At 40.1% G+C, this 22,467-nt stretch overlaps 1 protein-coding gene across 1 annotated transcript in view; it reads right to left on the reverse strand.

Annotated features, from left to right (window-relative positions):
• The window catches only part of ntrk1 (neurotrophic tyrosine kinase, receptor, type 1), a 53,973-nt gene that overhangs the window by 20,742 nt on the left and 10,764 nt on the right, over positions 1-22,467 (reverse strand). The window contains exons 3-12 of the mRNA XM_022190456.2: positions 17,162-17,236; positions 16,509-16,580; positions 11,859-11,927; positions 7,062-7,219; positions 6,442-6,584; positions 4,467-4,605; positions 1,513-1,845; positions 1,007-1,021; positions 842-900; positions 661-763 (exon numbers count right to left, since the gene is read on the reverse strand). Of these exons, the coding sequence (XP_022046148.1) occupies positions 661-763; positions 842-900; positions 1,007-1,021; positions 1,513-1,845; positions 4,467-4,605; positions 6,442-6,584; positions 7,062-7,219; positions 11,859-11,927; positions 16,509-16,580; positions 17,162-17,236 (1,166 nt within the window). The remainder of the gene's footprint in view (positions 1-660; positions 764-841; positions 901-1,006; positions 1,022-1,512; positions 1,846-4,466; positions 4,606-6,441; positions 6,585-7,061; positions 7,220-11,858; positions 11,928-16,508; positions 16,581-17,161; positions 17,237-22,467) is intronic.

The raw sequence follows: 22,467 nt of genomic DNA on the forward strand, positions 1-22,467 counted from the left end.
TATTGCTGAAGACCACAGAGTGACGACAAGTTTTATCTGGCTCAGAATGGGCTTTCTGGGTTTGACTACCTGCAAGAGCAAACATAATAGGTCCAAATACAGTAAGGACAACAAGCTGGTGTTACCATATTTGACACAGATCTTCATTTTTCAGTTATTTCTGACAATCTGACAAACAAAAATCTCTATTATGCGTGACTAGATGAAATCCAGTTTAACAAATATTCTACTTTTATTCTCAGTTTTTATCATTTTGGGGCTGGTGATTTTCCTTTGAGTGTGTCAAGAACCTGTTTTGGAGAAAACAATAGTTTCTCTTTGCTGCAATTACTATTGGCCAAGTGTAAAACTGTATTATATGAACTGGATTGATTCTTTCATGGATTTCAACAGGTAAAAACAACTGGACTGGCTACAGTCAAGGGCACAGATTACAGACAAGGGGATATTTGTGTAAAAAAAAAAAAAAGGTAATTGCTTTATGACTTCCTAACTCAGATCAAAGCAGCAGACAGAGCCAGATAAGCAGCTTACTGGTGGCAGAATCTAACTCTCAGCAAGAAGGCAAATAAGCATATTTTGCACAATGCTGAATTAATCTTCAGTAGCCAGCTGCTATGTCATGCATGAAGTAAAATAAAAAATAACGTGATAACTTACGGTGAATACCGAACTTGGAGTGCTGGCCACACTTGTTGATAACCAAAACCATGATGAGCAGGAAAGTGCAAGCAAACACAGCAAGACCCACAGCCACTGACACCTGTGGAACAAATGGGCAATTTTTCAGTCAATAACATTAACAACAATTATTACTTTTGCATTAGGAGTCAGAACATACCACAAACACCCGACTCTCTGGATTCTCTGTGACGTCCATGTCAGCCTTGTTCGTAGGACCTGGGGGACATCAGCGAGACTTGTTAAAGCAAACAAATGTCACATCAAGTCAGTTCAGTGTTGAGGCGACAAACAGGTATTAAGAGATTCAAAATCAGAGACTTACTTGGAACCACAGGGACTAGCATGTGGGGGGTGAGAACACACAGGACATTAATGACCACATATTATGAAGACAGGAATGATGCTTGACTCATTAAACTTCCACAAATACAATCTGCTCACTATTTATCATATTAATATTTGACATTACTTAAGAAAATCTGCTGAATTAATTATGTTTTAGTAATTATTAGTCAATGAGTTGTCATTAGCTCTGTGCTGCTCATCTGCTGATTCAGAGTAATTAACAAAAATGACTCAAGCATGTTGATTCACTGAAGTAATGTAGTAATGTAGTAATGTGTAATGTACTGAAGTAATGATTCCATAATGATTCATTAATGTAGAACTCCAGGCCGTTCTGAAGTAACTTACCATTATCTGCTCCATAATCCTCATAGTTTCAGAGTTATCAAGGAGGTTAGTCAGATACATTTGTTATTTAGCTGCTTTAATATGCTCCTATGCTCATGCATGGAAAAAACATTCACAACAGTTTCAGGAACACACCTGGAATGAGACCCTCAGGATCAAGCGGATCAAAGGGGTTGTGCATAAAAAGCCCACTGGCAGTGGCCTCATCTCTTCCCAGTCTGTTGTACACCACCAGAGTGTAGTTGCCATTGTTGATGTGGGTCGGCTTGTTCAGGAAGAGACAGCCGTGTTTCACTGATCCGTCGTCTACGTCTTGGATCAGTTGGGTGTACGCGTATCTGGTCTCATTGAATATGTCGCCATTGTACAGCCAGGTGATGTTTGGGTCAGGATTACCGTCCACAGCAAAGGGGAAACACCAGTGGTGCTGCTTCACAGCATCTTTCAGGAAGAGGATTGTGGCTGGAACTGTGGGGAGGTGACAGGTTTGGGAGTTTAGGGGTTGTTTAAAGAAGAAGCAGAGTGAGGAAGCAGATGAGTAGCTCTCTTTTCTCCCCAACAAATGCTGAGCTGCAAGCCGACAATCTGGTTTAATTTCACCTACACTACCAGTCAAAAATTTGGACACACCTTCTCATTTAATGTTTTTTTTCTTTATTTTCATGACTATTTACATTGTAGATTCTCTCTCTGGGAACTCTTTCAAGACTGTTGGAAAACCATTTCAGGTGACTACCTCATGAAGCTCATCGAGAGAATGCCAAGAGTCTATAAAGCTGTAATCAGAGGGTGGCTATTTTGAAGAATCTATAATATAAAACATGCTTTATTAATTTCACATTGTTTGTTTACTACATAATTCCATATGTGTTCATTCATAGTTTTGATGCCTTCAATGAGAATCTACAATGTGAACAGTCATGAAAATAAAGAAAAATCATTAAATGAGAAAAGTTTGGACTTAGTGTGTTTCTGACCTGGAACATGAACACTTAAAAGGATTTGCTTGACATCTAAATAATGATTTCAGCTTTGCAAACATGAGAATTTGCTCATGTTCTATATGTTTTATATGTTGGTAGATCAAATATATTTGGATTTTGAAGTTGACAAGAGAAAACCAGGACATCTGCAGGCATCATTGTAGACTCCAGGAAACCAATAAACCACTAAAAACTATTATTGCTTGCACCTCATGACAAGAAGTTTAAGTGTGTGTTTAAGTGTTTTTTTCCATGTGTATGAAGTATTTATATTATGTATTTAAATAAAAGTTGTAAAACCACACTGGTAGTTCAATAAAAAGCCTTCATTACATCTGTGCTTAAGTGCAGTAATTGAGTCATTGTACGTTTGTTAATTGCCAATACGTCAAATAATAACTGTCTAGATACACAAACATGTATGCCATGATTTTATGCTGCATGCGCACCTGACGTGTAACATAAAGTTGGTCAAGTGCCCTGTAGGTTCCCTTTGAGTTTCCATGAATCAATGTTCTCCATCTGTACTGCAAACCTGTGCTGACCTGCCATGAATAATGAATCTTGGTCGTCGTCGCGCCCCTGACCACAAAAGCTACCTGGAAGCTCCACCGGACATGAAGTTACAGGAAATGGCCTCGTTTAGATCGAACACAAGTCTCAAGTGCAGAGACCCCTCATTCTGTGCGGGCCACTCTGCTGCTCTTAACCCATGACCCGGCCCCACAAAGTGCTGTGCTAAGGGGATAACTGAGGCATTTGTCTCTTTACTCAAGGCTGAAGTCCGTTGCACTGAGTGAAAATTAGCGCTATTTATCACATTTAACTAATCATCCATTAGCAACCTCTACTAATCTTACATGAGGTATTTCACAGCAGGGGTTAAAAGGAAGGCTAGAATTATGGTTAATGAGCCTGTCAGTTCTCAGACCTCAATGCAGAATTAGACAATGGACATTCTGAAATGTGGCAAATATACAAAATGATTCCTGGCTCCAGTCCAGGCACAGCCACTGGAAGATTTGCATCCGAATTATTCACTTCTGTGGTGATTTATACTGATAGAACTTTGATTTATTCTTTTCAAATTTGAAGTTTAAAAGTGACATTGCAATTTTTTTTTTAAAAAAATACATGATTTAGAACAGCTCTCTCATGAAAGGAAAGCCACATGAGTACCATGAATCCGTGGCGCAGAGAGCCACTCAGCAGTAAACACCCACTGTTCTGGGAGGTAATTAAGAGTAATTAAAGGGCTAGCGGTTAACGAGTGTCCGTCCACCAGGGGGGCTGATGTTGATAGATTAGCTCCACTAACGCATTTACAGACTGCCAATCACTGCGGATGAAGCGGTTTTCCGGAGTAGGAGGGAAAAGTCCATTAGCACAGGCTCAAATCAGATCTTAGCACGGGTTATCAGCCCCATTTTCCTGATGTTCATTATCTGTCCCTCGATGCTCGTGCATTTGGCTTCAGCTGATTGGCGCCCCTGCTCTTTTTGGCTTTATTTTCTAATGAGTGTCACTAAGTTGGTGATATATGATATTGTTTGGGTAGTATTTTCAGTAATGTATCACTAATGCATCTGACTGACTTCTGTGGGACCGCTGGGTGCTGTCATTCCTCAGTGTTCCTCAACTTCCAGATGCACTAATGCATCTGAAAGGAGAAAACAACAGTAAACCTCCTGGGTCAAGCTGCAACTATAATTTAAAAAGTACAGCGTCTATGAGGTGATGGAGTTTTTGAAAAAGCAAGGTGAGCCAGGTTCACTTTTCTTTGTCCTCTCATTGTATCCCTGCATTCAATGGCAAGCCATACCTGCAGCACTTCACTCACGTAATTTTAACACTTCTCACCAGTCGCCAGAGTGAGTGGCAGATGACGGAGAGCTCCATTAGAAGCCTAGTGGGGACATACTCCTATTTGTAGAAGGGGCATTTAGAAGAAATCAGTGCAGTGCATTTTTCTTTTCTCTGGCTGTCCACCCTGCCTGCACTAGAAAATGGCCCCAGTGTGCACTCGCCCTAACCTCCATTAAGCCCGATGACTTGTATTGAGCCTGTGAGCTTTCAGGAGTGTGGTTTTATTTTGCAGGCACTTACACTCAATGTCCAATTGCACCATCCCCTCTCTGGGCCCAGCTTGGTTGTCCGCCTCACAAGTCAGGTTGTGCAGGTTGTCCTTGGAGGAAACGTTGGTGAGGTAAAGTACCAGCTCTAATGTGGAACCCCAGATTCTCTCCTGTGGAAGCCAGCAGCACACACAGAGCAGAGGAGTCACAACTACATATAGATCGCTTACAGGCCTGCAGGTTAGAGGGATGAAATGGGATCCAATTTGCTCTACTGTAGATCAATACATTAGAGAACCGAACTGAACCTGATTTATATTACTTTAACTACAGTGCAGTTGACGTAAAGAGCTTTGCAGCACAGATAAAAAAAAACTGAATAGAAAGACAGAAAATGGTGAAATAAAGCCCCTTACAGGCATGAACTCCTTTCCGTTCATCTGACAGAACATGACCAACTTTCTCACTTTTCACAGTCAACAATCTTATGAAGTTAGAGCTAGTTAGCATTTGAGAGTCACTTTCAATACAGCACAAAAGAAGTACTTTGATTTGTGTGAACTGATTTGAGGAAGACTTCTTTCATATTTTAGCACCAATATGGCTCCAAAACTACATGACACTTCACGTGTATTACTAACTAGAACTAAAATGTTCATAAAAAAGACAACTTCTTATGGCCATGAAGACAAAGTCTGTAACAGGTGAGCTTAATGAGGCTCACCAATAATAAATGTAATCCAGGGTTTCACAAATCTTCAACAGGAGCTTATGTAGTCTTTCTTCTGAGTTTAGTAAATACCGAGAGCATTAGGATCCAAAGCAAGATGGTTTTCATACATGAAATACCAGTGGTAATTTTATTAGCTACTTAAGGTTATAAATTGTCCCTGGAATGAAGACAGGTTGGATCAACTCACATCTGAGCAATTTTCTTCCCCTCAGTTAGTTGAGCTGATATACAGAATCAAGTCGCAGTTAAATTATTAGTTACATAGTGCATTTAAAATTAGTTTCTTGATTATTAGCATATTATTATGTCACTTCATGTCAGATCTTGCTTATATTGTAACTATTGAACCATGGACCTTTAGTGGGTATGTCTGAAGTAAACCAGAGGAACATTCATATAAAGGTGACATATGAGAGTCTGTCCTCATAGAACAAACGACCACATAGGTCGTCTGTACATGCCCGTATTACGACCGAGTGTTACGTTTTGACGTTAAGCGACCTCTAGCAGTTGAGTAAATATCGACACTCCGGTGTCTCAGCTGAAACGTCACCATAAACAAACTTTTACCTAACACTATCCCTAACCATAACCCTAACCATAACCAAAACCATAACCATAACCCTAAACCCGTGTTGCGAAAGTGAGGAAAAAGCCGTTTCGCGAGGGAAAAGCCGTTTCGCGAATTAAATCCCGTAATGCGCTCCTGTCTCCCGTAGGGGGGCTAACGTAAATACGCTCTCATGGGTCGTATTCCGGGGCACGTTACATACGACCTGTGTGGTTGTGTGAGTTTGACGACTTGTTGCTTATGAGCAAGTCCTGTCACTTCAACAGATTGGTGAGGCCAGCAAATGTTATGTATCCAATGTCTGAGAAGAGCCTGAATAAACTGCAGACAGACAGATGTTATGTAAAATGGTGCAGCAGGACAACGACCCCAAACACACAGAAAGAGACACGAGGATCTACAAGGAGTCCTGCAACAGATGGTAAGGCCCCAACAGAGGCCTGATCTCAGCATCATCCAATCTGTCTGAGATTACATGAAGAGGCAATGACTGAGTCTAAAATGCTGTCTGCAAATAGAAGACTTCATGCTGCTTAAAAAGGCAGAGTTCACAGCTAAAAAAAAAATCAGATTTCTTTTTCCTTTTTTATCTTTACTGCAGTTTGCATCAAGCTAATTCATAATAATTTTTTAAAAAAACTAATTGTGGTATTATTTTTGAAAACACTTGTCCACATAAATGTGCTGAAAACTCTTTACTACCTGGGTGAAGAAGTGGGAGGCAAGTTCCTCAGTTTGCCATCTCACATTGGGAGTGGGATTTCCTGTCACGTGGCACTCAAATGTGAGGTTGCCTCCTTCTCTGATCTTGTCTTGTAAGGGCACAATCCTCACTTCAGGCAGACCTGAAAGCAGCAGAGCAGACAGCATGAGCACAGAGTGATGAGCACATGCTGCTACTGTGATGGAAGAACTAAGTGTAGACTTTTTCAGCAGTTCAGAAAAACAGCACATGACCAATAACTCTCATATGTTTCCTGGCAACAGCAAGATGTTTCTGCTGTATGTGATTAAAGCAACAATGTGGAACCAATTTCGTCCCTGAATTTCACTGCACCTGCTTGCTGTTGGCTTTTATATACTGAACAGGAACAACAAATATTATTAGTTTTCAATCCAATTCAATGAAGATGCATCATTTGAAATGCTGATTATGCACTGTGATAAGAAATGAAAATGTCTTAAACTTCGCATGAAAATATTTAAAGATTTCATATCCTCCTGATGTTTTTGGACATATGAAGTACCAACAATATGAAATGTGTAACATTACAATACAGTACGAAATAAAGCTCAGATATCAGAATGAAAACCAAACTCACTGCAGTTGTCTATCACCACAGAGTTGAGCAGTACTTCCTCGTCATTGGAAAAGGAACAAAACAACATTTGACTGTCCAGGTCGCCGCGATCATTGCTCTGCCACATCTGGAGCCAGTGTAGGTCACATGAGCAAACCAGAGGATTGTCCCTTAAAACCCTGAGGAAAAAAAATCAGAGGAAAGAGCCACTCTGTCGACAATGAATTCATTTTTAAATGAACATAAAAGACAAGAGCTTTAGCTGTCATACATTCTAAATGTGTAATTCTTCACAGAAAACCTAACAAGTTCTGGAAATTTTTACTCACTGAAATGTGATGCACAAAATTAGAAAGAAGAATTTTGTGTGCAGCTTTAAAACAACCTTCAAACTGCAGATATCCTCAATTACACTTTTCTTTTGCTTTCAGAAACCTTCTGAACTAAAGCCAGCAGAAAGAAAGTGTGCTGTCAATCATATTGCAAAAGAACGAAGTGTATTCGACAAAACCTTACCAGCACAATAAGGTAAGCCGAAAAAACTAAAGTAGCCGAAATATACAGATGTACTTTTAAAATCATTTTTTATATTATCCAACATTGGTTGTACTTTAAGTATTAACCAGTGCTGCATAGGCAACGATTAAAATTTTAAATTCTGGTTAATTGCAATATTTTCTGTGATTATTCTTAGTAATTGCATTGTTATGCATAACATTAAATAACAAATTTAAAAGTACTGTATTCTGCAGTTTTATTTTAAAAGCACTGCTTTATGAACAAAAATGCAATAACATTTGGCTTGCAAACACTTAAAACCTAAGCAGTAATGTAATTAAATCAAATAAAACCAAAGCTATTTGCCATGGCAAGGGCATTAACGTTTTATCTGATTTGTTATAGAAAAACCAGTTACCCTCCGAGTCCAGAGCCACGATTATAACATTATAACAGGCACCTTCCCAGCAACAGCAAGTTAACATTATAAGCCTGTATTCCTATTTTTTCTCTGAACAGGTACATGCAATACCATTTTTCTTTTTATCAGGGAGCAGCAGAAACAGTCTATGTTCAGTAGCAGCTGTCCTTGTTAGAGTGAGGTGAAGTGGTCGAACACAGAGAAGTCCACAGCTGGGAATGACTGTGCAGAAGACTTTTTAGTCTGTGAAGTCCATGTTTGAAGTCCATCTTTGACCTTTTTAGGCTTGAATATATGGGACAGTGGAGAGTGACAGGAAGCATAGGGAGAAGAGCAAATGGCCGCTGTGTTGGGGACTATAGTCTCGGTTTATATCATCACACGCACAAAAACCCTTCCAGTGATGCAGGTTGAGGCTCACACGTGCCGTCATTCACTGAACGCTCCTCAGTCTGACATCTTCCACAAAACTAATAAGAATGCAGTCAAGAGGTAACTACTTTGCTTATGCTTTTGCTAGCTTGTCTTGTTTTTGTTTATCTCTACTTCTCCCACACGCTGCAGGTAACCAGCCTGCCGAAGCCTCCCTCCACTGTTAGTTTGGGTGAGATGTGATGACGCCCATCCCAAGTACTGATCAACATCCAGCCCTCCTGTGACCCATGATTTGTCTGCCTGTGTATTCAGAGCCAGTGGTTAACAGACTTTCCCAACAATAACAATTTTTTTAAAAACTGCAGTAACGCGCAATAAAATAATAGTCGGTGTTAATTAATTAATGCGTTTATGCATTAATTATGCCTTAACTTTCCCAGCCACAGTATTGAAACAATGTCAGCTGAGAATAAAAATATGTCTGCTGTGCTGCAACAATCTCCCAGGTTTGTTTGGATTTAGAGCTGAATAACACTTCTGTCCTTGAAGAATAAAAAAGCAGCACAGATGACATGACCTGTGAAATTCATATCTGTAGATACATACACCGATCAGCCACAACATTAAAACCACTTGTCTAATATTGTTTCTCAGACTCATCGAAGTCTGGACTCCACAGACTTCTGAGGGTGTCCTGTGGTTTCAGACATCAAGCAGATCTTTTCAGGTTCCGATTTGACGTGTTTTTCCAGCACATACCACAGGTGCTCAATCACATTGAGATTGTTCCTAAATGTTAACACAATGTCATGTTCCTAAAAACTGCACCAGAGCAATATTGGTGGTGAGGCAGGGAGCATTATCCTGCTTTCAGAAAAAAATGCTGCCCTGCAGGTGTGTACGTGGCCTGCAGCAATATTTGGGTAGCTCTAACATCTCCATGAGTGCTGGAGGTTTCATTGATCAGATCATCACACTGCATCTTCCAGCTCGTCTTTTTCCTTCCTGCTACCAGCTCTTTCCCAGGTAAATGCACTCAGCGGATCACGTGATGGAAAAGAAAGCATGATTCATTGCTCCATGGATCTGTTCTGATGCTCTGGTGTCCACCAATGAAAGCTCCTTGTATGTTCCTAGACCGTTATTTGATACTGAATTGATGTTTTAAACAGTGTTTGTAGCCTTTTCTGTGAGTTCAGACCACATGGCCCAGCCTTCATTTTCTACATGTTGTCCTTTCTTGGAGCAGTTTTGGTAGGTAGCAACTTGTGCATCCTAGAAATAGCCTAAAAGACATCAGTCCCTCAGATCCTCAAGCTGCACATTCTTCCTGCTTCTAATACATCAACTTCAAGAACTGACTGTTGCATATGCTGCCTAATATATACCACCTCTCAACAGGTGCTGCTGTAACAAGATAATCAATGTGTCAATGGTTTTATTGTTGTGGCTGATTGTTGTACAGCATTGAGCTGTAAGATGATTAGGGCCGCTCACACTCACCCCAACATTTAACCAGCTAGGGTAAATTACAGTCAAATATGCATCCAAGTGCAGCATACATTTTTTGACAAAGTGTAAGTCGAGTGTCATTAAACCACTTTAGGAGAAGAGGATGCAAGATGACATACTGAAGGGTAGCCAAAGTCAAAACTTGAATGATGTAAAAAATGACAGAAAATTTGGCATTCGTGGTTGTTTCATGAATTACAGTGGGTACGGAAAGTATTCAGACCCCTTGAAAATGTTCACTCTCTGTGTGATTGCAGCCATTTGCCAAAATCAAAAAAGTTCATTTTATTTCTCATTAATGTACACTCAGCACCCCATCTTGACAGAAAAAAACAGAAATGCAGAAATTTTTGCAAATTTATTAAAAAAGAAAAACTGAAATATCACATGGTCATAAGTATTCAGACCCTTTGCAGAGACATTCATATTTAACTCACATGCTGTCCATTTCTTCTGATCCTCCTCGAGATGGTTCTGCTTCATTGTTGGAGTCCAGCTGTGTTTAATTAAACTGATTGGACTTGATTAGGAAAGGCACACACCTGTCTATATAAGACCTTACAGCTCACAGTGCATGTCAGAGCAAATGAGAATCATGAGGTGGAAGGAACTGCCCAAGGAGCTCAGAGACAGAACTGTGTCAAGGCACAGATCTGGCCAAGGTTACAAAAGAATTTCTGCAGCACTCAAGGTTCCTAAGAGCACAGTGGCCTCCATAATTCTCAAATGGAAGAAGTTTGGGACGACCACAGCTCTTCCTAGACCTGGCCGTCTAGGAAGTTCCACAAAGTCAACCATCACTGCAGCCCCCCACCAGTCAGGGCTTTATGGCAGAGTGGCCCGACAGAAGCCTCTCCTCAGTGCAAGACACATGAAAGCCCACATAGAGTTTGCCAAAAAACACATGAAGGACTCCCAGACTATGAGAAATAAGATTCTCTGGTCTGATGAGACCAAGATTGAACTTTTTGGTGTTAATTTTAAGGGGTATGTGTGGAGAAAACCAGGCACTGCTCATCACCTGCCCAATACAATCCCTACAGTGAAACATGGTGGTGGGAGCATCTTGTTGTGGGGGTGTTTTTCAGCTGCAGGGACAGGACGACTGGTTGCAATTGAAGGAAGGATGAATGCGGCCAAGTACAGAGATATCCTGGAGGAAAACCTCTTCCAGAGTGCTCAGGACCTCAGACTTGGCCGAAGGTTCACCTTTCAACAGGACAATGACCCTAAGCACACAGCTAAAATAACAAAGGAGTGGCTTCAGAACAACTCTGTGACCGTTCTTGACTGGCCCAGCCAGAGCCCTGACCTAAACCCAACTGAGCATCTCTGGAGAGACCTCAAAATGTCTGTCCACCAACGTTCACCATCCAACCTGACAGAACTGGAGGATCTGCAAGGAAGAATGGCAGAGAATCCCCAAATCCAGGTGTGAAAAACTTGTTGCGTCATTCCCAAGAAGACTCATGGCTGTACTAGCTGAAAAGGTGCTTCTACTCAATACTAAGCACAGGGTCTGAATAATTATGACTATGTGATATTTCAGTTTTTCTTTTTTAATAAATTTGCAAAAACTTCTACATTTCTGTTTTTTCTGTCAAGATGGGGTGCTGAGTGTACATTAATGAGAAATAAAATGAACTTTTTTGATTTTGGCAAATGGCTGCAATGACACAGAGAGTGAAAAATTTCAAGGGGTCTGAATACTTTCCGTACCCACTGTAATTAAAAAAAGAAGGTAAAAATGTAACAAATGGATTTCTCATATATATCTAAATCTGAATCAAACAGCTGTATACATAGCAAGCTTTGCCATGATAAACAAATTCTCAAAGCAGACAGCAGCTGCAGATCTGTCACTTGGCTTTTACTTGAGAAAATGATTACATTTTCCCCTTTTATTTGGCTCAAAAGACTATTTTCTTATTTAAAGCCACCTCGACCTCACAGAAATTTGAAATGATTCAAATGACAAAGAGCATCTTCACAGTGAATTTAAAGGGACTCACAGGTTGAGCAGAGGTAGGAAATGAAACACCCTCCAGCTGATGTGTTCCAGAGAGTTTGCTGCCAGGTTTCTGTGAAAAGACACACAATATTATCAGCATTTGTTTTGCTTCCCCTCAACCATACTCTCCATTCATATACAGCAATTTAACCTATTTCATAACTAGTTTGTGAAAGCTTTTATTTGTGGTACCTTTGCTTTGCCTGAATTTACCTTTCCAGTGGCATAATTTTTTTTTTCCTATTCTGATTGTTGGTATGAGAAAAAACAACCTCAACAAATAAAGAGACATGCAGAAACTTGTTGATTTACCACCACATTTACACAAAAGGGTAGGAACACCTTGGCAGTGTATCTGAAATTAGATTCCCCCAGCTTATCATCTACTCAAATGCTGCTTTGAGAAGGAGTATGAAACAAAAACAAATATCAGCTTAAAAGAAAAATTCAAGTAAATATGGCATTTTTCTTTGTTGTAATCTGGTTTTGTTGTGCAGATGAGTCACGCTGTGATTTGATTGCTCACTTTCAGAAGAATATGTCCCTGTTTTGAATTACACTGAGTGGAAAACATTAATGCATTCAAATGGGTTCTGATCAATTACCTTGGCAAGTATTTCACACCAACCCAGGAGCCACACACCTCTCTGTGTTTGCTTAGAGTTCAGTACATTAGGTGATTAGACCAGAGTCACAAACAGTTATTGGTGGATGGATGCTGCTCGGCTACAGTACACACACTTAAATATTTAGAGAGAAAACTTTGCCTTGCATTGGAGGAATTTTACTCTTTCTATAGTGGAGCTGAATAGATCCAGCAATGACAGAGGGAATCTGTCAGTTAGTCAGATTTAAATATCTCAAAAACTACTGGTTATATTGCCATGAAATTTAGCACTGACACTCGTGATTCCCAGAGGATAAATCTCACTGACTTTGGTGATCCCAACATTATGTGATTCATGTCTCTTTAGTTATTTGAATAACCCTCAGAAAATCTGGTTACCAACTCTGTGTTTCTGATTATTTCTATGTAGTGCCATCAACAGGTCAGAAATTTGTTGGATCAAGCCAAACAAGTTCACACTATGCTGATAAAGAGAAGCAGCACCACGCAAATCTCTCTGTAGTTCGCAGTCAAGAAGCAGCATTTAGTTCTTTGTTATTAAATTAATCGTCTGCTGTTTTGTTAGTTGATAAATCAATTTCTTAAGGAAAACTTCTTAAATGTGAATATTTTCTGGTTTCTTTACATCTCTAACTGAATATTTTTGGGTTGTGGACCAAACAAGGAATTGGAGGACAATGTCTTGCTCTTGAAAAAACACTTATCGACAATTTTCACCATTTTGTTACACTTTTAGGATGAAACAACAAATCAATCAGTTAAAAAATAATCAAAAGAATAAGTGGCAATGGAAATCAGTGTTAGTTGCAGCCCTATTCTGCAGTATACTGGAGTTTAGAATGTAGTCTATGTGGCAACATTCCCATGCTGATGCACTGGGAGCGATGCCCTTTATGCTGACTATGATTGCTCTGGAGTTGATGACAGCAACTAGTGTATGGTGGAGCTCATGGTGGCAAAAATTTATCCGAAAAGGTATCCGTGAAAAGATTCCAGTGCGTCAGGTAAAAAGAAACTCGGGATTTGAAATAAGGATTACAGCACACATTTGTAAGCCTGTGTTAATGGTGTTTGTGTAGTTACTCATTCTACACAGATTCCTCCATGCAAATTTTAGCGCAAACTTCAAAATACGTGTTAATGTACCAACTTTGCAACAAGAGCAATAGTGCACATGCTCAGTAGTGGTGTGAATGCATGGAACGTGCCAGTCTGGTCTCACGGGGATTCGTGAAACTGTCACGTCAGTTTTTGTTTTGGTTTCGTGCGCACCAACACGATGTCGTCATGTTTTTCGTGCCGCTCACCACGAGCGAAACCCGCTGTGGTAATCACATCTGAAAGTGGTTTATACCGGCGGATTCATGACGATCTAAGCTGTCCATCGGTGTTTGCGGCCGCCGCTGCGGCCGCCGCTTCGGCCGCAACGTGCACATATGAACTATTGTACATGTATGAAATTAAGTCCTCTAATCAAATTTTCACAGCTAAGAAAAGCTGTATAATTACAAGAACTACATGCTGTCTATGTGCAAGTTTCCAACGGAATTCAACTCCACGTACACAAGGGTCTGCTATCGGTCCAAGTGATATAAATTTTATTATCTGTTCATGTACAGAACTGAGTGCTCCAAGATAACACCAAGTGGACTAGAAGTTAATATAAAGCCAGAGTAACACTTTCCATATCTGTGTGTACACAAAGTTTCGCCTGCAGGGTCCACATGATGATAATGTTCTCGTCTCCCACCAATGTACAGCTCAAAATTTGTGTCCACACTGCTAGCAGTAGCAGTAATGCACAGAAGAGGTATACATAACTTACTCTACATGTATTTTTTTAAATTTTATATCCCTTATTAATCCCATGAGGGGAAATTCTGATTTTCGCATATCCCCCCCATCTGGAGGGGGGGGGGGTCAGAGCGTAGGGTCAGCCATGGTACAGCGCCCCTGGAGCACTTAGGGGTCTTGCTCAGGGACACCTCAACATGAGCACGACGGGCCGGGGGATCGAACCGCAACCCTCCGGTTGCGAGATGGCCACTCTACCCACTGAGCTATGCCGCCCCTATGTATGTAATTTAGTCCTCCATCCGGACTCCCGTGGACTAGAAAAGTAGCATAATAGTAGTACAACAACAATAACTAGGCATACATGGGTGTCCGTGTGCACGTCCACAAGGGAGTATAATGAAGGGTTATTACAGCATTTATGTCACATTGGAGTTATAGTGTTCACATCGACATCCAAGTTATTATTTCAACTTAGAAAGCTGAACTTTTCTAAAAGCTCACATATATCCATCTTAGAGCTAAAATCTGGGAAGAGAACAGATCTGCTTTCATAGCTGTGGATGCTCCTTTCTTGTTTGCTTCTAAAGATTTCAAATAATTTAAAAGCAAATCAGTGAATAAACCTAATTCTATGTTATCTTCAATATTGTGTATGTCAGGCTTTCATAACAATACTGTGATAGATGAAGGATACATATCCTTCTGTCAATTCTCTCAGGCTTCTTAAATATCATCACCGTGGTTCTCAAATGATCCTCAGACTTCCAAGGAACCAAATTGTAAATAAAACTCCCTCAGAAGATGACAAAAAGCCACACTGGGGAGCGCGCACATGGAAACCAATACATAATCACTCTGACAGGGCCAAGGGTTCAATTATTTGTTTTCCTTGCTCCCAAAAGTTCATGTCAGATGGGTTAGCCATTGGGGCTTATCCATTACCAGCTCGATTCCTCCTCAGGTCCACAGGGGGAGAGCAGAGCCGGGAATAGCAGCTCATTCTCCTTTAGCCATCGATGGTATGTGTTTTAAAAAACATTTGTACAGAATACAGTTGAAGAGGCCTGTGTATGAAGACGAGGGCAGGAGGAGAGAAAGAAGTTGGTGTAGCTTTCCTGCTCATTGCCCAGTTTGGCTATATTCAGTCCCTCTTAATCTCAGAAATACATCTGTCGCACAGAAGACTCGACACTCGGCCCAGCCCCAGCTTAGCCTCTCCCTCCATGGTGAAATATTGATTAAGTGATAATGGACCCTTAGTGGAGTGTATTTATTATGCATCAGTTGTCGATAATCCGCCAAAGTGAGCGAGTAAAAGGTGACTGGTGGATGTCTTCTCCAATTTCTTGAGCTCACCCCTGCCTACCTCACCACCACTACCAACACCACCCCCGCCTCTGGTCCTCGAAAACCACCCGTCTTTCAGATAAACAACATTGGACATGTTGCACACGCTCAGTAAAATGATGAGGACAAGATGGTGGCGATAACGGTCAGCTGCTGATGAATAAACAAGTTTCATGATTTTATTTAACACTCGCATGGACTGTGAGGCAAAACAGCGCAGAAACGTAAAGCCAAGATAACACTTGATTATTTGTTTTCTAAAGCGTCGTTAAAAAGGTTGGTTAGTACTACTGTATAGATTTTTAAGCTTCTATGTTACAGACTTCAGTTGCAAAAAGAAACAAATCTTGGTTTTTCCATAAAATCAATTAGAAATTAACATAATAGTTCATTTTCTGCTAATTGATGATAGTAAGTATGCTAACTGTACAAACTTTGACCCACACAAACAACAAACAATATTTTTAACAATGAAAAAATAAAACTTTATTCCTTCTGTTTATATTGTAATATACTGCATATACTATATAAAAAGCACTTTAACTGCTTTGTTTTGCATTTCTGATTGGATGCTGAACTGCATGTCATTATCTTACTGATTGCACAGTGGCAATAAAGTTGAATCCAACCTAATCTAATCTAATATGTATCTTCGGTAATTTGTGGTTTATTTATCTTCATTGAGCTCATCAGTTTACCATATCAGAAGATACCACCAGCCACTGTGATTTTGAGAAATGCAGCTCCGACTTCATGTGACACGTGCAATATTAAAGAGCTGGCTGAGCTCTGATTGACAGCGACAAATAGGCTGACCCACATACAGGTCAGAACACGACACGGGGAAGACAATCCCTTTGTATTGACAAGGACACTTACACATATTGAAGCTTGAGGTTGTTCTGGAAGGCATTGGCAGAGATGAACCTCAGCTTACATGACATGACTGTGCTGCAGAGGACAAGAAAGCACAAGTAACAATGGAGAAGCACTGTGTCCATCAAGGTGAAAGACCTGACAAGCAATACTTAAAGATTCATCCCCTCTGATGTACATCATTAAGTAATGTGCTGCTAGTCACTTGTTTTTTACCTAAGTTGTCTAATTGGCTAGTCCTTGTTGCCTTTGTTGATCAAGTTTAGACATGCAGAAGAATCATTTATGCGAATGTCCTGGGCTTCTCAGTAAACTGTTACCAGCTTTGTATGTATTGAGAACTGTCAAATTCAGTTTTTTAATATTTTACTTTGAAAATCACCTCTGTCATTTTGAATGTTTATTAAATTCCTTCTGATTAAACCATTAGAAAGCCATCTCTGGCCACCAAAATTAACATATTTTGTTAATATATTAATGTATAATTTTATGAAAACACGGCTACTGTTAACAACACATGGTGTTTATCCTTTGTTGGACAGGAACATGTTCAAGGTATACCCACCTTTTCCGGTCGTGTAGTGGTGCAACAACACTGGGGAAAGAGGTTGGTCATTTGTGTGGAATGACGTTGTTGTAAAAGAAGCATTACTTACAGGTTCTTCAGCTCTCTGTAGTAAGCAAGGTCAGTTTCTGTTATGTTCTCCAGGCCTGCTTGGCTCTCAATGTAACTGGTTAACAGGAAAAAGAGGGAGATAGGGAGACAGAGAGGGAGAGTTATATACAGAACCGTAAATATATGCATTTTATTGTGACCTTCAGTCTTTTGCCGTGTAGATGCTCGGTTAAGTCCATGCAAGATGGAAAACCATGAAAAAGACACAAAAGAGAGACAAATAAATTCCTTAACTGTGGACGTGGAAAAGTGTTTATTATTATTTATTGGTTTTCAACACTGAACAAATGACAAAGAAAAATACTCATATGGCATTTTAAAGGGTTCTTTTGTATCCAAGACAACGAGATTAGAACAAAAAATAGCACTGAAATGACTCCTTTTAATTAAAAAAATGGGGTGATTCACGTAGCTGAAACAGTGCTGATGTGAAAAAAGAGGCTAGCATTCAAATTCAACCCCTCTGACTCGTATCTGACCTCATCGACATCCACCGAGCAGACTAGAAGCAGACAGCAAACTCTGTGGAGATGTGCAGGGACCCACACACCGCAGAGCTTAATCAGAACTTAATCTGCTCGCTTGTGTGGAAAAAAATAATGCCTTGAGAGACGCTGGGCGGATGAGGCTGATGGGAAATTCTTCTCAATGAGTCATTTTCCACTTTTCCAGACACAGCCTACCTCAGAATAACTAGTGAGCTGCAGATCAATGTAGCACTCAAAGCAAGGACAGTCCACTCTTTTCAGGAGATGTTTGAATAGATGGTTTGGGTGGACCTTCCAAGGATCTCCCCGGAGCAAACCGTCCACCTCATTCTCTGCCCTTCTCTACCTCTTGGTCCACCCCCTCCTGCGCTGTATATGAATGTTGTCCATTTTGCTCAGGAGGACGCCTCTTTAATGGGCTTTTCAATAAGAACACCAGATTCAAATATTGAAGGACTTATTCCATATCAATGTCTTCAGCCCTCTCTTCAGCAAACCATGGCATCCTTGGGGAGATGTAAAATGAACCAAAAAACCCTACTAAAAAACATTATTATTGTTATCATTATTATGAAATTACAAAAATAAGATTAATTGCAAGCCTTGAGGTAAAAGAAGAAGTAAAAAAGAAAAATAGATACAAACTGTCCAACTATATTCCCATATTTAAATATTAAAAATTTCAAAAACTAACCAAATATGTGAATGAAAATGCACGTTTCAGATTGAATTGGTTTTTCATTTTATTATTAGGGTCCAAGCACCGACGGTGCCGAGGACAGGCAGTGCAAGGGCACCGACTGTCCAAGGCACCGCGGTGCCTAGGACTCTATTGAAACCCTAGGGTTTATTTTTCTTCATACATTTTTCTCCGGGCAAATGAATTGCATTTTTGGTGGCCTTATCATACCCCGAAATGCGTCAAAGTTGGCATGCACATCAGGACTGGCGAAAATTTCGATATTTCATGGGAGTTGCGCAAGTGTGTGGTAAAATGGCTCCATAGCGCCCCCTGCAAAATTGAAAAAGTGGTCATTAGGCCAACTGCCATGACATTTCACCCACAGCTACAATATTTGGGGGGCATATGCATCACATCAGAACATACGAAAAAGTCAATCATGACCATGCTGTAAACCCAACAGGAAGTTGGCCAACTTGGAATACTTGTAAATTTTTTGAGATTCAAAACTCATCGGAGGTAAGGCCAAGACACCTCAAATTTGGCCAGTATATGCAGTAGACGTCCCTGATGAAAAGTTATCAAAATGCTCCGCAAAAGTCAAAGGGCGTGGCATGGCCACTCCCCAAAATTTTGATCCTTCGCCATGAAACAGGAAGTGGTGTCTAACTCTGCTGAACATGCTCCAATCTGCCTGAAATTTTACATGTATGATCAGAGTCCTGCCCTGACGACATCCATGTGGTTATGTACATTAACAGTCATAGCACTACCTTGTGGTATCAGGAAGTACACATTTTTACACTTTCATGTACTATTCTTACTCAGTTGATCAGATTTACCTCAAATTTGGTAACAGAAGCCCAGACACGTTCATGATGACTCCCACAGAAAATGGTGATTCTTTGTCAAAGGGCGTGGCCATGGCGGCGTGGCAAATTTCGTAAAAATTAATTTATTCATATCTCAGCTGAAAATGGTCCAATCTGGACCAAATTTCATGTGCTGGACACCAGTCTGGGGCTGAGCACATCCACACTCCTAAATTTGCAATTGCTCATAGCGCCACTTGTTGGCAATAACAAGTATTTCTCATTACCTTTGCACATACCATGACTCAATGCTTTGCCATATCATTCTGAAAATTGGACAGCTAAGTGTTCATGCTTTGATGATGCCACAGTGTGAAGATTTTGACGATTCAAAAAACGCTGTTGCCATGGCAACGCATCATTGCCGTAAAAAAGCAAAGTACTTTTTGACAGGTTAAAAATGCTCAAATGCTCACCAAAATTGACACACATATCTGGATTGACGATGCATTTTACATTTTAGGGACATTTCACCTGATTGTGGTAAAATCGCTCTATAGCGCCACCTGGAAAATTTCAAACATTTACTATGGCCAGCACGTGTAACCTACAGCTATGAAATTTGGTAAGCATATGGAACTCATCAAGACGCACAAAAATGTAACTGACACCCATTCCCAAAACCCAACAGGAAGTCGGCCATTTTGAATCATGTGTCATATTTTCAATGATTTTCGGTCATTTTTAGACATTTTCAAAAGCTATATACTCAAACAGGGTAACACTGAGAGAGCTGAAATTTGGCCAGGATGTACAGCAGGCATGGGTGATCAAAACTTATCAAAATGCTCTGCAAAAGTCTCAGGGCGTGGAAATGGGGACCCCTGGATTTTGACAATTCGCCATGAAACAGGAAATGCTGTGTAAATGCCCTGAACATGCTCCAATCTGTTTCGAACTTTACATGTATGATCAGAGTCCTGCTCTGATTACATATATATGCCGATATACAGTCATAGTCATGCGCCACTTACTGGATGGAAGGAAATGCTCTATAACTAGCCTACACATACTCTGATCTGACTGAAACTTTACATGTGTCATCAGAGTCCAGTTCTGATCACATCCATGGGCCAGTATACACTCTCCGTTGCAGCGCCACCTGCTGGATGGACAGGAAAAGCTGTAAAACTAGCCTGAACATGCTCCAATCTGCCTCAAATTTTACATGTGCCAACAGAGTCCACTCCTCATGGCATCCATAGGCCGACATACACTCTCAGTCAAAGCGCCACCTGGTGGACATGCATGGATTTGCCAACCAGCAAGGGTGCGAGGACCCGTCCAACGCTGCTTGTAGCTTTAATTCTTTTTAAAATGTAATATATCTGTCTTCTAACCATGCTTTTGAAATAGCAAAGGTATTTTAGAATACTAATGCTCTACCTATTTAACATTCTCCTTCTATAATGTTGTCAAAACATATATGTTTTATAATGATGAAGTATCAAAATGGATGGAGAAGAGTTACAGATCCTGTAAAAAGCGCATGATGCAACTCAGCTGCAAACGATTGAGTCAGAGACAAAGCTGTGTCATACTACTAGGAGATGAAGAGAGGACATCGATGTATTAGGAGATCTGGACTAAAAGTCTTTTTGGCTTAAGAATTTTCTTAAAGGTTTTAGAATAAAAAAAGGACTCATGATTAGAGCTGGTCAAATTCTCTAAATGCTGAAAAAAGGTGCTTCTGTGGGTCCTTTCTTATCTCTTTTAACACACTGGTTCATCTTTTATGAAAGCAAAGCAGATAATACTGTCCCACAATTCTTTGCAGCAGCATTCACAGCACCATCCATGCCTGACCCACATCAAAAACTTCCACCATTGCATGATCGAGTAGCCTAGTCTGAGTGCAGTCAGAGCCACAATTGTCTTTTTCTAAGTCCTCATGGATTCTCCTTCAAATTTTTCCTCAAACTTATGACATGACCCATCAAGGTTAAGAAAAATGTTTTGGAAAAGGTATACCAACTCATTTGCTGGACTATTCAACCCCAATCCTGCCACTAAGACTCATAATATTGCAAAAAAAAATAAAATCCTCTGCAGCCCATAAAATATTCTGCCCATAGTAGGGTTGATCGTGTAAATATTCTGATACATTTTGCAATATGAATCACTATCTTAGTGGGATTTTGGAATCATAAAATAGACAACTGTAAAACCCCCTCCAGGGTTGGCTTTACTATTTCATTAATTTTTCATCATTCAGGCTATATATTTGCAAAACCTCCCCAGTGTCTTATTTTCATGATGTTACCACAATGGAAAGTCTGAAGGAATCTGTGGGTGAGGCCATCAGAGGAAAGCACTAATGCACATGTGCAGCGGGATGCAGAAGCTAATCTAAGAGGATGCCCCCTTTGGTGTTTGGTACCCACCTTTCTTAATTATACATCCATGAGAGCCAACACCAGAGGTTTAATAAATGTACTTCTTTGTAACTGCCCATGTGCAGATGTTAATCAATTGCAAGCTTCATCTCAAATGGACATGACTAAAGTGCCATCACCAGTTTGTCAGATTTTGTGCAGCTCCAATACAGCATTTATGCAGATAGTAGTACTATGATCGTATTAAAAGACCACCCATCAACATGCTATCAAACTTTCCCAGTGGCCACTTGTGGTATTACAGCAAAGAAAAAAAAAATCCCAGGCAACCAAAAATGTTTTCCCAATTAAACTACCATTATAAAAGATACATCTGTAAGACACTCTTGCAGCTATGCAAGAAAAAAACAAACAAACTTGATTTCCTAGATTATCATTTTTTTATTTATGTCTCTATTACATTTACATGTGTCCTTGCTGTGGAACTATTTTTTTTTTGTGAGTTTCTGGTAGGTCGAAGTTTCTGGTAGGTTCAAAGAATTGCCTGAGGGTAAAAAGGTTTGAGGTTTGCAAAAGACGATATGGCTAGACTCCTAAGAGGAGTTTGGGAAGGAGGACTCTGGTTCTCATATGGTATAGAACAAATATTAGAGTTAAATTTACATCTATGTATACTAATCGATGAAAATGAATTTCTGACTGTCTGTTCATTATAAAAGTTGTTGCAGTTGTACTTCTCCTTTGAGAATCTCAGCAAACTCTGTACTCTCCATACCGTATCTAATATTAAATCTGCCAACGACCCAGAAAGGTGTTTTGTGATTTCTGAGTTAGATGATAGAGTAAATTCCCACAACATATCTTTATCTATTTTAGTGATATCTTAAAGTTTAGAAGCCAAGAGGGAA

This window comes from Acanthochromis polyacanthus, chromosome 12 (genome assembly GCF_021347895.1).
Source record: "Acanthochromis polyacanthus isolate Apoly-LR-REF ecotype Palm Island chromosome 12, KAUST_Apoly_ChrSc, whole genome shotgun sequence".
NCBI lineage: Eukaryota > Metazoa > Chordata > Actinopteri > Pomacentridae > Acanthochromis > Acanthochromis polyacanthus.